Here is a 16784-nt window from a genome sequence, read left to right as displayed (position 1 = left end):
CGTCGTTTTACGTGGGGGCGCTATGACTTTCGGTTTGAGGTTAGGAAAGGCGAGGCCGAACGAACGACGGTCCGCGATGTCGTTCTCGGTGCCCCCCTTTTTTTCCTCGCGACAGTCGCGCTCGTCGAGTAACGCGAATTCATATTAGGCGTTGGAGAGAACGTGCTCGCGGTGTGCAAAGGGACTGGTATTCGTGGTAAATAAACACGTTCGAAACACGTGAGATGACTGGTCACATTTCGAGACGTTTTAACTCCCGATGGGCTCTCGAGAGGAACGATAATTCTCGTCGATCTCTTCCACCGAAGCTGAAATCTCGCGTGTTTTCACGATCAGAAGTCGCGAGAAATAAAAAGGGGATTCTCGCGAGTGGATTCGCTCGAAAAACGCAGGGTTGAGGTTAGAGTGTCACCGATTGCATTGCGGGGGCGATAAGCTGACGACATGCGCGATCACGTGGGCGCGATTGCGATTTATCAGGACGCGGCGGACGCGCGCGGTCGAAAAGGATTGGAAAAAGTTCCGCGAGTTCAGGAAACCGACCTCCGCTTAATTCAAAACAATGGAAACTCCCCGAGTATCTTGCTCCTTTTTTTTCCCCTCCGATAATGCTGCGCGCAACATCGGAGATCCGTCTTGCTGTGCCTTCAAGTCTGATTCAATATTAATAATTAATATCGCTTTATTAACGTGCGCTCGCATTCATGCCAAGAAGACAGCTTCTATCCGCGACAGAATCAATTTCGAACTTTCCCGCCGAGGTGGGTCTCTGAAGTTGTTCGCGAGTCAAAGCCACGTGGCCTTTTTTTTATACACAAAACATGACGAAGAAATATCTCAAGTTGTAAACAAAGGGAACCATTTCCAGAATTTCTTCCCTTCGCGACGTTCACGTGATATTCGAATGATGTTGATTGTCGCCCCGAATTCGAACGCGACCTCCCCTCGCACGTTCGGGAGGAGAAACGGCCCGAAGTTGGCCGCGCGAAACGCTGGACCAATGAGTGTTGCGCGTTTGGGGCGATACAAAATTCGCCGATTGCCGCCGTGATCTGCCCGCCCCTCCTCTGTCCCCCCCCCCTACTCCTCCCCGAGCACGCTTGTTTGTTGACCTTCAGCCCTGTCTTTCACGTGGTAGAGGTCAACTTGCGCCAGACTTCTCCTGCCTGATCGTTCGAATGCGAGCCGGAGCGGACGGAACTTGTACGGCGTGCCACGCGATATCATTTTGTGCTCCGTCGTCGACGTAGGTAGGGAACCCTCGAGGAATCAAAAGAACGGAGGAACCTCTCGGACGTTCGGTTTCTGGCCACATGCGAGCGAACGTGTGCGTGTCTGTGTATATTCGTGTGTCGGCGGGGTGTTAACCAAGTTTTAATTACGTACAGCCGCGTGCGAGGGAAATGTCCTCGTCGGTTTGTCTTTCGGTGTGGACACTTATGTATTTTGTATTAGCGGCGTTTATGCTCCGTTTCCGTCGTGCATGAATAATTAGCCTACATGTTATCATTGTAATCGTTACATGTTTTTTTTTCATATACCCTTTCGCATTTGTATCTGTGTTTGTGAAACTAACCGGCTTGTTCGATACCTTATCCGTTCCTAATCTTGTAAATCATAATTACTAATCATCATTCCAGGCTCCTTACATAAGTCGATTTATGTCGCTTTTTTTGTGTAAAAACGTAGAACATTGATCTATATATTGCGTAATTGCGTTGACGTCTTCCACAAAGTATATCTGTATATGTACAAATTAATTAAAATGATAATTGTTAACGTCAAATATGTTAATAAAGATTATTAATTCATCACTGTAAATGTTTGTCCTGTGTTAATATTTTATACTAGTATACTAGTACAGTACGAATACTCCACTAATTTTCTTGTTTAATTACTGTGTAATGATGCTGTGTTAATATTTTATACTAGTACAGTTATACTAGTACAGTACGCATACTCTACTAATTTTCTTGTTTAATTACTGGTGTAATGATGCATTTTATAAAATATGATATAAGTACTAACGTCTGTTTCAATGATTTCTACATAACACTGAAGATATATTTAAAAAAAAAAAACCGTGCAATATCATAATCTACGCTTTATGCACCTTTACTTTATATATCTGTTATAGGTAGCACGCATAAAGGATTTTGCTTGTGCATAATAAAATGTCGGCAGTCGCTGCGATATCATTTCCCTAATAGATTGTCCATACCAATCAGCTAAAAGTGTGCAATTAAGTTTACTTGACAAAATGCCTGCAAGAATAAGACGCCTCATTTACGATACAAGAGAAATACTCATAAGGATTTTTAGACGCTTTCTGCAATTTATCCGTAGATGGCTTGGTAATGAATTGGATACTGTAAGTTCTATGCGCGTGCAATGTGCGGAATTGCGAGACCATATCCTTTAGTAAAAAAAAGTCTTGGCGATACGATCGTTTAATGGCAGTGAAGGATTATGTCTGTACCTGCCACATATTCGTTAGAGCGGGGGAAGAGCAAGTTTTGCGGCAGAAAGCAGTTGTCGCGGTATCACGGTATTGTAATCCTAGTATGTAGGGTAAGAATAGATGCAGCTTTTATATGTGCTCACGCAGCAGAAACGCCGTAACATAATATCGCGCACGCTTGCTAACTGCTTTATGCCAATAACTTATATTAAGGCTTATACCCTGCCTGGCTAACACATACCCGTTTCCTACGCCCGAGTCGTATCATCCCTTCAATGAAGCTCTCCGATCTTCACAGATCTCGTCCCGGGAACTTGGTGAAAATTATCTCGTTTCCTACTTCTGTCGTAGATGTTTTATCCTATCAAACGCAAGCGATGTCTATTATCCGTTTTTAAATTTTTTCTACATGATTTCAGTCATTTGGAAGCATGCCGTCTTACCCTCCATCACCGGCACGCACCACCACCGGGCAAGTAAGAGTTCTAACTGTGAACAATGGAGAACATCTGGATGGGATATTGTACAGATTGAAGAAAGGTTTTTAAAAAGAAATTTTGCTTCTTCTATATAAAATTACTTTGATGGAATTATGTTTTGACAATTTTTTATTGCGGCATACCTTTGCTGTAAATGATTTTGCATTCCTCGCAGGTTGGGTAGTTGAGTTTCGACTCGGGGCCTCTCTTCTTGGAAAAAGGCCTGGCGTTTTTATAAATCATCCGTTATCGGACCACAGGAGATTTGAGAGGAATAGTTACTATCAGTTGAAATGGGAAAATGAATCGGCGAACATACTTTTATTTTTGGCTGGGTCATTCCATTATTATGTCACTGATCAGTAAGATTAAGAATATTATGAATATGAATATGTGGAGGGTAAGATTTGATTTCTTAATAATGAGACACGTCCGCTTCGCAGAGTCGAGGGGGAAATAAAACCCATTGCGTCCGGATACTTGCTGGTCGATCCCGAGTTGAGAGTAGGTGAAGACGGGGAGAAACTACCTCTGGATTGCGTTCAAGTCCAAACTGTTCTGGCAAAAAGTTTAGGACCATTTTCTACATGGGAAAGTAAATTACTGGTAGCACGAAATTCTGGATATAACGTAATTCATTTTACACCGATACAGGTAATGCTCGCGTGATTGATGTATGATGTAAGACTGCGATACTTGTAATAAACACGAGTTTAACTTTTTTTTAGGAATTGGGACTTTCTGAATCGTCGTATAGCCTGAAGAATCAAGCCAAGCTCAATCCTGCTTTTAACGACAATAATAAGTTAATTAGTTTTCGTGACATCGAACTATTTACACATAAAATGCGAACCGAGTGGAAGGTAAATTTATTATTTATCGATAATAAGATAAAACGCATAATCCTGCAGGATATTCAAATGTATCCTTCAATTATCTTATTACAGATGTTGAGCATATGCGATATTGTTCTGAATCACACGGCGAACGAGAGTCCTTTCCTGGTTTCTCACCCGGAATGCACATACAACTGCATCAACTGCCCTCATTTACGTTCGGCGTATATCTTGGATGCAACGCTGTTTGAATTAACAACCCAGGTAGCCGCTGGAGAATGGGAATTTAAAGGTATTCCCACTGTAGTTGACACCGAGGATCATCTAAACGTAAGTCACAAATCATTTCCTAGTGATTAAAATTTAATTCTTTCGTTTCTACTTCAACGTTCATCCACTGCATGCATTTCGTCTTTAGGCGATTCGTCATGCCCTCCACACACATTTCTTGCCTCTGGTGAAGATACACGAGATGTACATCGTCGATATCAATGAAATTGTAGCGGAATTCTTAAGTTCGGCGCGCAACGAGATGCCGCAAGACGCGAACAATACGACAACCGAAGATATTACCGTGATTCAAGATCCTGCCTTTCGTAGATTAAAGTCAACTATAGATATGCAGCTTGCCCTGAAGAAGTATAATGTATACAGGTAAAATATATGTAGATACAATAATGTATATAGCCAGTGTATTTCGTATGTCCACTCTTACAAATGTTTATGCATAATTCTTTTATTTTACGCAGAGCTGATTGTTTCGATGAGGAAACTCGTCTGAGACGATGTGCAGAGGACTTGAAGATTAAATTACAAGAACTCAACGAAGTTATCACTAACGACGTGCGAAACCATCTGAACGCTGCTATTGAGAATAGTATATCTGGCATAAGATATCACCGAGTGGAATCCGATGGTCCAAGAATTAAGGAAATCAGCGAGAAGAATCCTCTTGTTTCCAGGTAGTTCAAATTTGTAAATATTATAACGTTACATTATAATATCTATAAACATGATTCTTGATATGATAAATTTACATACCACAGATACTTCACTGATTATGGAGAACCTAAATCTTTAAAGGAAAGAGAAGACATAATGTATTCAGATAACGGATGTTATCTCATGGCTCACAATGGTTGGGTCATGGATAGCGATCCCTTGAAGAATTTCGCGGAGTCTGATTCTAATGTGTACCTTCGAAGAGAACTTATCGCTTGGGGAGATAGCGTGAAACTCAGGTAAAAGTACCGGCTAAATATTATTCAAGTTTTTAACGAGTTATTATCGCGAAAAGTGTAATATATAATTTAAAATATTATACGCCACATGAACATGATTATTACAGATATGGGCAAAAACCAGAGGATTCTCCTTTCTTGTGGCAGCATATGGTGGCTTACGTAGAACACACAGCGGAGTTATTCGATGGTGTTCGATTAGATAATTGCCATTCCACACCGATCCCCGTTGCTGAGGTATGTCGCGATTCTAAGCGGCCTTGAGTTTACTAAACACTGAGTTTACTAAATAGCACAATTCTCTTTGCAGTTTATGCTTGACGCTGCACGACTAGTCCGTCCAGATCTCTATGTTGTGGCAGAATTGTTCACCAACTCCGATCAAAAAGACAACATCTTTGTAAATCGTCTCGGCATCACATCTTTAATAAGAGGTTGTCATTCTTTCCAAAAACTGTTGCTTGCTTAGTATTTTTTGAAACGCAATTACTAAGGACACATCGAATAAAGATATACATCAAAACTGTTACATTGCAGAAGCTATGTCTGCATGGGATAGTCACGAGGAAGGGAGATTAGTATATCGGTACGGCGGGGAGCCAGTTGGAGCATTTATGCAGTCACGAAAACGGCCGTTGGTGCCGAGCATAGCTCATGCTCTGTTCCTGGATGTGACTCACGATAATCCCAGTCCGGTGGAGAAACGAAGTGTCTTTGATCTACTCCCGAGCGCTGCGCTTGTATCGATGGCGTGCTGTGCCAGTGGCAGTAATCGCGGATACGACGAATTAGTGCCTCATCAGGTAAGCTCGTAGTGTAAAGTTATATTTTTCTATGATCTTTTACCATGAAATCCTATCTATTTTACCTACAAGATTTGATTTTTTTCAGATACACGTGGTGAATGAGAAAAGGCAGTACGCTTCCTGGACAGACGACGATTTGGCGGACGACGTTAAGTTTGTTAACTCGAAAACTGGTATAATTAGAGCTAAAAAGGCATTAAACGATCTGCACTATATGCTTGGTCAAGAAAATTTTTCGCAAGTATGTTATCAATTGTTCATCTTTCGCAGTTTACGTATGTTAGAAAGTTAATATATATAGCTATTTTTTTAATTTATTTCTTTTTGTTTATAGGTGTTTGTCGATCAAATGGATACTGACATAGTGGCTGTAACGAGACACTCGCCAACTAGTCACGAGAGTGTAGTTCTAGTTGCGTTCACGGCATTTAAACATCCGGATTGTAACGCTCGTGAACTGAGAAGGGACGTAAGACCACTGAGAGTGGAGGGTAGAGTGGTGGAAATTATTTTAGAAGCGTCGCTCTCGCACGTTGATGCCAGGTGAGCGGTAAATTTTATCTTCTTTAACTGGAAAATGTATATATTTACTGATGGATATAAATCGCTTTATAGAAACAGCAGGTTACCTTTCCTTTTGCCTGAGAAATACGTAATGCACGAAGACATCATAAATGGATTGTCCGAATATACGTTGATCCTTAAACAGCACATACAGTGCCTCGAGTCGGCGATAATCAGGAAGGTCGCATGCGACGATCCTAAAATCACACAGCTTAATTTCATGGACTTCCAACCCGGTTCCGTTATAGCTATACGGTACAAAACTACAAATTCCTGTTTCCGCAGTCGCGATATCCGTGCTAACTTATGTACGAATTTAATTTCAGAGTGGCCCTCCGCGACAATATAAAACTTGCTTTAACGAGTCTTCAATGTACTATCACGCAGATTACGTCAGATGAGAATTCATGCTTACATGATGTAGTTTCTTGCATGGACTTCTCGGATTTGAATAAAGCGTTATATAGATGCGACCAGGAGGAACGAGACGAAACTCAGGGCAAATTTGGGGTATACAATGTACCGGGATACGGACCTCTTGTATATGCCGGACTGCAAGGTGATACATTGCAATATTTAATTGAATACGAAATATTATGACACTTTATGTTCTTTTAATTACAACTCGTACAATAATATATATTGGCACGAGTTTTATTCTTGTTATCGTTATCGTGTATCTTGTTGCCATATAATAAGCGCCTTGTTTTCAAATCAGGCATTATATCCTTACTGGCTGATATTCGCCCAAATAACGATCTAGGACATCCCCTGTGTGTCAATCTTAGACAGGGTAACTGGTTAATAGGTAATATATTAAAAACCATTTCCGAAAAATAATTGTAGATAAGAATATTGACATGTAATTAAAAAATTGTCAGATTACGTATGGCAACGTCTGAAAGAGGATGACGACACTGAAGGTCTTGGAATGTGGTTTGAGCATACGATGGACCCGTTCAAGTTAATTCCGAGATACCTTGTACCGAGTTACTTTGACGTTATAATCGTGAATGTTTATACGGTTCTTTTAGATCGTTGCTACAGTTTGATGTCGAAGTAAGCACCGAAATGAACACTAAATCGACTTGTTAGAGTAACAAACTTATGAGTTCTTCGATTAATATTTTTATTGTGTTTAAAGATAAGAGGATCTATAACAATTAATTATATACATTATTCGCCGTTAATACTATTCCAGCTTTGTTAAGAATGGAACTACATTCGTTAAATTACTGAGCTTGGTCTCGGTTCAAATGGGTGGCGTAGTAAGGTCGTCGCAATTGCCAGATTTGTCGCCGGATCTCAGTCCACCTAAGCCAAAAATTGAAACCCACGACGGTGTGGCTGTGCAAATGTGTCTAACGTTATCGGCAGGTTTGCCACATTTCACAACGGGTTACATGAGAAATTGGGGTAGGGATACCTTCATCGCTATGAGAGGTCTATTACTTCTGACGGGCAGGCATGTCGAAGCGAGATTCATCATCCTTGGATTCGCCGGTACTTTGCGACACGGTCTGATACCTAATCTACTCGATAAAGGAAGCAATGCGAGGTAATGTACTTTCTTAGAGCATATGTATTTTTAGAACAATACTTTAGGAAGCTTCGATCTAAGCTTTATCATCGATCTCATTCTGTGATAGATACAATTGCCGCGATGCTTTATGGTGGTGGCTCTACACCATAAAATGTTACATCGAAGAAGTCCCGGACGGTTTGAATATCCTTTCCGATAAAGTCTCAAGATTGTTCCCGACTGACGATTCACCAGCTTTGCCAGCAGGACAACATGTAAAAATCAGCTATTTTGCACAACTTTGATTATAATTTAAATTAAAAGTTGCGCGTTATGTGACAATATAAACATGGTTTCCAGGATCAACCGCTGCACGAAGTAATTCAGGAAGCTCTCACGGTACATTTTCAAGGTCTCTGCTTCAGAGAGAGAAACGCCGGAAGACAGATCGACGAGCATATGACCGAGCGTGGATTCAACAACCAAATCGGCGTCCAGCCCAAAACCGGCTTCGTATTCGGCGGCAACGATGCCAATTGTGGCACTTGGATGGACAAAATGGGATCTTCCGAAAAAGGTCGTAACAAAGGTAAACCGGCCACTCCTAGAGATGGCTCCGCTGTAGAGATAGTCGGACTGAGCAAATGTGTTCTCAGTTTTCTGGCTGAATTGTACAAGCTAAAACTGTTCCCGTATGGCAGCGTTGAACGTAAAAGTCGCGAAGGTAAGAATGTCGACAATACTATCGTTCAAACGTAATCGACTACGCAACCTGATTGTTACATGATGATTACATGAATTACAGAATACAAAAAAATAACTTGGAGTTACAAGCAGTGGGCCGACAAAATTCAAGCAAACTTTGAGAAGTACTTTTATGTGAATGAGATTCCAACTGAAGGCGAGTTGTACCCCGATTTGATTCATCGGCGAGGTATATTCAAGGATAGTCACGGAGCGACGCAAGAATGGGCGGATTATCAGTTGCGGCCTAATTTTCCCATCGCGATGGTTGTTGTGAGTGTTATTACTGACGTTTATAAATACTCTGTAAAATCCTATAGAAAAAGAATATTTTGTACTACAAATCATAATGATACACAAATAGGCTCCGGAATTGTTTAATCCTCATCATGCCTGGACAGCGCTGAAGAAAGCAGAGGAGATACTACTAGGCCCGCTTGGAATGAAGACGTTAGATCCTGCGGATTGGGCGTATAACGGATATTACGACAATTCCAACGATAGCTACGATATCAAAGTAGCGCACGGATGGAATTATCACCAGGGACCCGTAAGTATCCTTTATCATAATCACGTATTTGTCTTGCAAAATATATAAAGATTGAGATTTTTAACGTTCAAATAATATGTTCTTAAGCACCTTAACATCTTTTCAGGAATGGGTCTGGCCAATAGGATATTTCCTACGAGCGCGTTTGCACTTTGCGTTATTAATCGACGATAAGGATGCATTATTTCGCACGATCGATTCTACCGACGCTATTATTTCACGGCACTTCATCGAAGCATCCACCAATCATTGGAGAGGCCTCCCCGAGCTTACCAACAAGGACGGAAGTTACTGCAAGGATAGCTGTCGCACCCAGGCGTGGAGTGCTTCGGTTATATTAGAGGTTTGTGCTCAAAGCGAACGAATTTCTTACGAATGATATTTCTTTCGGTATTTCTCATGATGTTTCTTACGGATTAATATTATTATTTACGAGTTGTTCGAAGCTGTTATTTGTGTAAAGCGTCATCATTTTGTGCCCGTTTGTTTGGGATTCAGGTACTCCACGACTTGATGAAGATCAAACAGGATTTGCGATTCGGGCAAATAAAATTCCAGAATTGATGTCACTTTGCGTGTGTTCACCACCATCAGCTACATTTAGAGCAATTAAAATTAGTAGCGAGATGTAGTGCTAGGAACGGAGCGAATGACACGAATGTGAGCCTTCCCACCGGAACAATAACGACACCGCGCACACCGGAAACACACGCATATCATATCCCGCACGTAGACGTAACAAACACGCAAATCCACAAATCTGTAGTCGCCGCTGACAATACACGCGCAAGAAACGATATTCTGTTTGCTACCGAGGAAAGATCGATTTCTGCGATTGATAAAAAACAATGCTATGGCACAGATTTCGGTAGCCCGTGCGATTCTTTTCGTTGCACCGGCGATTCGAGAAAGATTCCATCAGATGCGAGTGATGAGGTATATCCTGATAGTCAATGGAAAGCTGAGAATTACAACGAACAACAGGCGACAACTAGAAACAACGAAGCCACTATTCGAGCCGTATCAAACGTCGGTCACGTTTACGAGGAAATTAGAGCGATTAAAGAGCCACGCAGCAGTTTGCATGAATACGACATTCGAGATTACTACGAGAACTATAGCCCCGCTACCGCGAAGACTTTGATAGACACGCTTTTCCTGCCGCAACACGCAATTTGCAAGGAGTGTGCGAGAACGAAAGGCAGTCCGGTCTACACTGATCGTTTGATATACACGAAAGAGTCGTTACTCGCCGTAGAGGTAGTTCTGTGTCAACACGACGATGTTTCATGCTTCAAGTATCCGCGCGAGGATTCCACAGATACCTTCTGTTCGCAATACGGTCAAAGTAGTCGAGATTGCATGCCGGTCTACAGTTACGCGAAGACCAACGCCGGTGGTATATTTTATTCTCACTGCTGGCCCCGAGATGTCTTCGATTTGCAATCGCTATTGAAACCGAGCATCCGCGTTGTAAATCGCGCTCCCTGCAACCTCATAGTGAATACCCAGCTGTATCATCGCTGCATCAATAGCTATCACGTGAGAACATCAAGAGCTGGCTGCGCACCCATGACATTTTATCACGATCGTGACACTCTGATGAGCTGCACGAAACGCACTAGCCATAACGATTCACAAGATCAGCTGATTTATCAGGTGCCCCGATTGAGGGATGATGATACCGGCGAACATCGGAGGAACAGGTCGAGCTTGTTGCTGCTAGAACCATTGCTGCTAATGCCGGAATCGGCGGATTCTGAGCGTCGGGAGGACATTAAAAATAGGACCTCGCGAACGGAACGCATAACAATTATTAGAATAATAATGGCCTACGTGTTATCATTTCTTATTCTCACGAGCATTACATTTTACGTCGTTTATTTTACCTAGAGCGGCTGTTTGTTAAACTTACGAAACGGTAAGATATTTAGGAATCTCAATCACATTCGGATGTTACTTGATACATTTATTGTCATTAATTTTACGTTACATTATGTTACGAAGTGTTGTCAAAATATTCAACGGAATAATCGAGATCGCATATATGCATGATGATTTATAGTTTGTCGTTACATGTGTATTTTATGTTCGTTATTAATGGGGCAATTCGCCGATTCATTAATGGCAAGAAATTGTTTTACGATATGCAAATTGTTAACCATCTCAATCGTTAAATCTGCATCACTATGAGCGAATCGTTTTTACCTCCATTAAATTACGCGTAACAGAACAACTTTAACAAGCTCGCATAATTCATCATAAATATATTTTATATACGTCCTCTAGAGATATAATCATTGCAAATAGCTTCATTGAAGCTTATTTTAAAAAATGTTATTCGAGACACGTGCTCGACCCCTGTAATCTCGAAAATCTAAGATTTAACTCCTTTACGTGTTGTTGTCTATTAATATATCAAATATTTAATAGTTCCTATTATTAATTTCACTGATACTAGAAATGCCGAAATTAATTTTAGCGAGGTCTTATTTCTATAAATACTCGTCGATATATAATAGATTCATACAATGAATAAAAACTGATATGCTTTAGTACATTTTTGTCAAGAAACAAAAGCTATTAGTTTTCGAAATTTTCGGGTAAATCCGTGAATATATCTTAAAATTGTAAATGCACATATTTAAATCGCGAAAAGCATGTGGGAAACATAATGAATATTGTAATAAAACAACCCTGACAAAACTTCTAACTAACACTAGAAGTTTCATTATTATATTTATTTTAAAATGCCTTCGTAATATATAAATTCCGATATTTCAATTTTTTAATTATTCGCGAATATTTACATTTGAGATTAATGCGTTTTATTATCATTGTTATACACTGACTTATTCTTATTAAATTTTCCTGTTCGTTACCCAGTCGATCTTTTTATACCATTTCTATCCATTCTCCATTCCAAAGTTCCACAAACTATTCATAATACAAATAGAATTACAATGACTAGAACAAAGACTAGAAAGTTTGTAAATTTTCAGACAGAAGTTTTTTGTCATCATATACATATGATGATACTGGATAAATTGAAATTGTTAAGATTAATTACATGAGACAGACAGATATTAAAGTATTGAAAAGATATTTGGATTACTTACAAAAAGTTAGATATTAATGAATAACTATTTCAGGTACATGTGGTTAAAAAATCGTATATAAATTATTTATTAACTTCAACATAAGTCAAACTATACAAAACTTAAGAGGATAGTCGAAGAATAAAAATATATTTGTCCTAATAAACATAATATACATATTAAGTCGAACATTCATTGCGTTATCACTGATTTTGTCCACCGTAATCTCGTTACAATTCTTATATTTAAAAAAATGAGTTTTTGTTTCAAGCAAGCATCTGCGCAACTTTCATTCTTAGTCCAGTTTCTTCGTATACAATAAGTTATAAATATATCTCATAACGATACAACTTTATTTTAATTCGTGGTCCTACCTAGTACTCGGGTTCAAAATACTACAAGTATGTAAAGCCTTATGTTTCAAGTTTAATAAGATCCATCGCGCTGCTTCGTATCAATGAGCCTTCGCATAACTCGATATGAACGTCGTGTAAATCTTTAAAAGCCAATTGACTTCTACAATAGCACCTAAACTGTATTTGCAAAAATGTTATCCCTTTTAAATATCGTCAAACAGTCCTCTGGGTGGAGGACCCACGCGACTTGTACTCGTGGAGAATGCCCTCGCGTTACTTGGATCGAACGAATCAATATCGCCCTGGTTTTCCATGTCGTACCGATTTGCACCATAGCCGTCTCCGCCGAATGTCATACCGATGTAATACTCCGAGGGATCGAAATCGTGCAACAGGCCCGCTCTCGCGGACTCGACTGACTCGTCTCGTTTTAACGGCCGTACTGAAGCATTGTTAACGATAATGTTACTTATTATGTAATCTATATCACTTGGTGTCATTCATTTTTTATCATACATACCAGTGTCCGTGCTTTGTCGAGATGTCCTGTAACGCGATCCTGTACCTGCCGAAATATTGAATCTTTCCTGCAACTCGCGTCGTCTGTACATAGAATCTTCCGCTCTTTGCCGTTTACGTCTCTCTATAACAAGAACCATATGCTGTTTTTTTATTTCAATATTTATTTTTTCAACATATTAGATCATAGACAAATTATAGAGACCACTTTTTTATGTAATATATATGCCGCGTTAAAAGTGTAATTAATAATGCAATTCATCGATACCTCTTTTTATAAGTTCTCTTCCCTCGTCCACGAGATCCGTCGTGAACTCGTCATCGTCAAGGAACTGTTGAAAGCCTAGCATAGAAAGCAATCTACTGCCTATGCTAAAATATGTGGCTAAACAGAACGCCAGAATTGCCATGGGAAAGTATACGTTAAATCCATCGGATATTATGGAAATGACATCCATATGACCCATCACCTGACGAAAAAGGAACCGATAAAGACAAAACCAAATTTAAAGAAATTTACAGGTTATTTAAATGATATTACTTGCGTATAATGCGTTTCCAGGATATGAGTTTTGATGATGTGGGAGTCCATGTGAATAAGTCCGAGGAAATTAAGACACATGGGCGGAGTTAAGCGACACAGCATCATACCGCTGAATATCAGACTGTACTCGTTCGTTTGATGATGAGGTGCCAAGTAATAGAGATTCAATACTCGTATCTTGAAGACTGTCGAATAAGCGCAATAGCAAAGGTATGCGATGATCAATGTGGACAACATCTGAGAATAAACACGATAAATGATAGTATATATACCGAAATGCAAAATAATAAATGCAAATCTTTACCTCTATCGTAAAATAATCATAATTTCTCTTTGCTAAATTTAGAAACTGGGCGAATAAAGACAACACAGGAGACTTGTTGAAGAATGTTACTTCTGACCATACCACGGCTACTGACAAGCAGCCGGTGCAAATGGCAGCTGCCTTTAAAACGTAATCCTTCACGATACATTTCCAGTACCATTCTAAAATTTAAATTACATTAGAGTCAAAAGTTACAAAAATTAAATTACTGAGCAAACATTGCATAATACCAATGCAGCGGAATAAAATCCAAAGCAAAACGAGACGTTACTTACCGACAACAGGATTGTAAATAATACGGAACGGAAGCGGACGATGCATAGGGAAAGACTGTTTAAATCTTCTATCATGACTCACTTGATTCTTCGCTACATCTTCCAAATCAAATATCGCATCCACTAAAATGCCCCATTGAGTTTCTATGCGCTGTAAGGTCTGCAGCGCTTTTATAGTCTAAAAAAAACAAATAATGGCGACATGCAGAAACGTGATATCGTTGTGATATCGTAACACATATGCTGCTAACAAACCTGTCTATGTAGACGAATTAGAGATTTTTCAGTAGGTGTATCTGTTGGAGTGTCATCGGGCAATTGCCTTCTGTTCATTCGATCCTTCAATTCTGCTGGTATCTTTTGAAAGATCGTTTCCAGATTGCAATGGAACGGATGGCCGGGCCCGATGGATATTGTTGCAATTTGCAGCGACTAAATAACATTATTATCTATTATAAGAGCTTTCGCAATTCTTACATTACAAACACAAACGTATTAACATCTTCATCTCGTACCTCGAGTATGTCGTCCACCGTCTCTTCCGCTTCGCACTTGTCTAAACTTAATTTCGCCACCTTGAAATAGCTGTAGTTTAAAGTGTATCCAGGCTTGCTGGCATTCCATAATCCTCGAGGTACCTTTACAAGGGCGTAACCGAGCAGTAAGACTAATAAAAATAAACCCCACGTATTGGATGCAGATGATGCTATGGCTTTCAATTTTTGCCTATGAGAAAGCAAACATCCTAATTATTTACACATATAGGTAACACATTTTGTAACTTATATTTATATATATTATAACATGAATGTTATAACTTTACTTTTTGATAATGCTATACTTTAATGAAACTCACCCATCAAGATCTAAGCCAGGTTTCAACGCAATGTATATCAAGAGTATACCACATATAAACAAGTAACTGCCGTAATATATAGCGTTATCTATTAAAGCGGACTTTAACTTTCCGCGTACGGTGAAATCTCCTGCTTTTATATAGGACTGCATCAACGGGAGTATCAACCACGTCAGGCACTGCGACGTCCAGTAAACTATCCTCCACAGATTTGGAAATACATTCTCTGGCACGTTGGGCCAAGGCTCTTTGCAAGTGGTATACGGTAAAGAAGTCGTATTATTGAGATCCTTGGTGCTGTTGTGTATATTCTGTTCTACGCATTGCCTGAATACGGTCTGCCAAGGTAAAACGTTTACTTAGTCTAATTTTCTGGGTCAGGAAAGAGAGAGAGGAAGACCGTATATTCAAAATAAGAAGATTGTATGTGTGTGCGCTAGATAGATAATTACCAAAGAGACATCCAACGGTAGCATGAAGATTGTTAATAGAGAAAAGTACCAAGCTATCAACACAGAGATAGTGACCGCAATGTGATGTCGAAACACGTTTCCATACTTGAAGAGCAGAGTTCCAGCCACCAGGAACGCCGCTATGATCTCTGTCACGACCGCACTGAGAGCCATCTTGCAATTTAATATCTCGCGCGACAGTGATATCCGACGAATCCTACGGGTCTCCAGCCGCCGTTGGATGCTTATGCGCTCGCATCGAGACTACCCTCTGCCTCTTGCGTCTCTTTGACTTTAATCTCCGCGTCCCTCTGCATCTTCTCGAGTTTCTCCAACGTGACCGATTTCAGCGGGATCAATTTTGGCTTACAGAGGATGTAGTTGAACGTGTCGTTCTGATACAGCAGACCTTGCCTCGGCAGGACTATGTCACACTGTTCTACCTGACTGTCCGTGGGCTCTGACATCTTCGGTCAATCCACGAGGCCTCAGCGAGTCAACGACCTCTTCATCGTGGCATCTGGTAGCGGAAGAGTATCGCTGTAAACATGAACCAAGGATTAATTGAAAATTTCCACAAGAAGATAATCCTGATACCGATTCAGCTTAATACATCATTTTCAAAGTTTGTTTGTTTTTTCTCTTTTTTAATGTGTCTAGGATAGGCTCGGTCCTATCGCCGTGTCTCCAACTGTGGTCGCTCCAGTTTTCTGACACAAAATCTCTCGTTAATTTTCGAAGTTTGGACGTTTCGCTGGGCTACGCTCGTCTCGATCGCGACAGACTCGAGTCAGCTGACACAGCTGACAGAGAAGAATCAGCACCTTGCGTGTACCTGACGTAATGCGATCGACAGAACGCCGCGACTGTCGCACGTTGATGAGGCGAACGTCCCTGGATTCTCCTCGCGTACTCTCGTCGTCGGACAATTCGGGGGAATTATGCCGCCCGATGCCGTATCCCCGTAACCGACGCAGAATGACAGAACTGACAGATCGCTCCCAGCTGGTTGACGAACTCCGCGAACACTCGTGGAATCGCCGACGGATCTTTACCAGCGGGGCCGTGGAACGTCAGGGATTATGGACCGTCCGAGCTGGACGTCGGACGTCGCGACGCGACTGTGCGAAACTCGAAACTATAACGTCGACGTAAA

General features: G+C 40.6%; 3 protein-coding genes across 11 annotated transcripts; 2 read left to right on the top strand and 1 right to left on the bottom strand.

Annotated features, from left to right (window-relative positions):
- The first annotated feature begins 50 nt into the window (after positions 1 to 50).
- LOC139768640 (glycogen debranching enzyme-like) lies at positions 51 to 9841 on the top strand. Of its 9 annotated transcripts, XM_071699030.1 has the most exons (27): positions 51 to 196; positions 1139 to 1327; positions 2138 to 2371; positions 2881 to 3001; positions 3116 to 3302; positions 3384 to 3594; positions 3669 to 3803; positions 3888 to 4106; positions 4195 to 4430; positions 4526 to 4738; positions 4823 to 5017; positions 5125 to 5254; positions 5328 to 5451; positions 5555 to 5820; positions 5909 to 6064; positions 6158 to 6366; positions 6439 to 6642; positions 6714 to 6946; positions 7106 to 7195; positions 7269 to 7446; positions 7589 to 7945; positions 8037 to 8184; positions 8270 to 8633; positions 8715 to 8926; positions 9018 to 9203; positions 9310 to 9546; positions 9702 to 9841. In XM_071699030.1, exons 3-27 carry the CDS (start codon positions 2261 to 2263, stop codon positions 9765 to 9767), a joined length of 4788 nt encoding a protein of 1595 aa, XP_071555131.1. In that variant the 5' UTR covers positions 51 to 196; positions 1139 to 1327; positions 2138 to 2260; the 3' UTR covers positions 9768 to 9841. The 9 variants fall into 9 exon arrangements, with proteins under 9 accessions (XP_071555131.1, XP_071555136.1, XP_071555135.1 ...); XM_071699037.1 differs by lacking the exon at positions 2138 to 2371 and having other exon boundaries at positions 172 to 196; XM_071699029.1 differs by lacking the exon at positions 51 to 196 and having other exon boundaries at positions 1139 to 1250.
- On the top strand, positions 9768 to 12084 carry LOC139768643 (uncharacterized; the record flags this gene model as incomplete). The annotated part of the gene is made up of 1 exon (XM_071699048.1): positions 9768 to 12084. A coding segment is annotated over one exon (1329 nt), but the record flags the coding sequence as incomplete, so codon positions are not given.
- A 276-nt stretch (positions 12085 to 12360) lies between these two features.
- On the bottom strand, positions 12361 to 15943 carry LOC139768642 (LMBR1 domain-containing protein 2 homolog). The gene is made up of 10 exons (XM_071699047.1): positions 15629 to 15943; positions 15177 to 15514; positions 14836 to 15046; positions 14576 to 14752; positions 14321 to 14498; positions 14025 to 14206; positions 13718 to 13957; positions 13445 to 13646; positions 13178 to 13300; positions 12361 to 13099 (listed from the first exon to the last, which is right to left on the bottom strand). Exons 1-10 carry the CDS (start codon positions 15800 to 15802, stop codon positions 12861 to 12863), a joined length of 2064 nt encoding a protein of 687 aa, XP_071555148.1. The 5' UTR covers positions 15803 to 15943; the 3' UTR covers positions 12361 to 12860.
- Positions 15944 to 16784: the final 841 nt, after the last annotated feature.

Source organism: Temnothorax nylanderi, unplaced genomic scaffold, assembly GCF_030848795.1.
Source record: "Temnothorax nylanderi isolate EJ_2023f unplaced genomic scaffold, tnyl_v1.0 TNYL_tig0017_pilon, whole genome shotgun sequence".
NCBI lineage: Eukaryota > Metazoa > Arthropoda > Insecta > Hymenoptera > Formicidae > Temnothorax > Temnothorax nylanderi.
The sequence above is the reverse complement of the archived record's forward strand: the minus strand, read 5'-3'. Positions and strand labels throughout refer to the sequence as shown.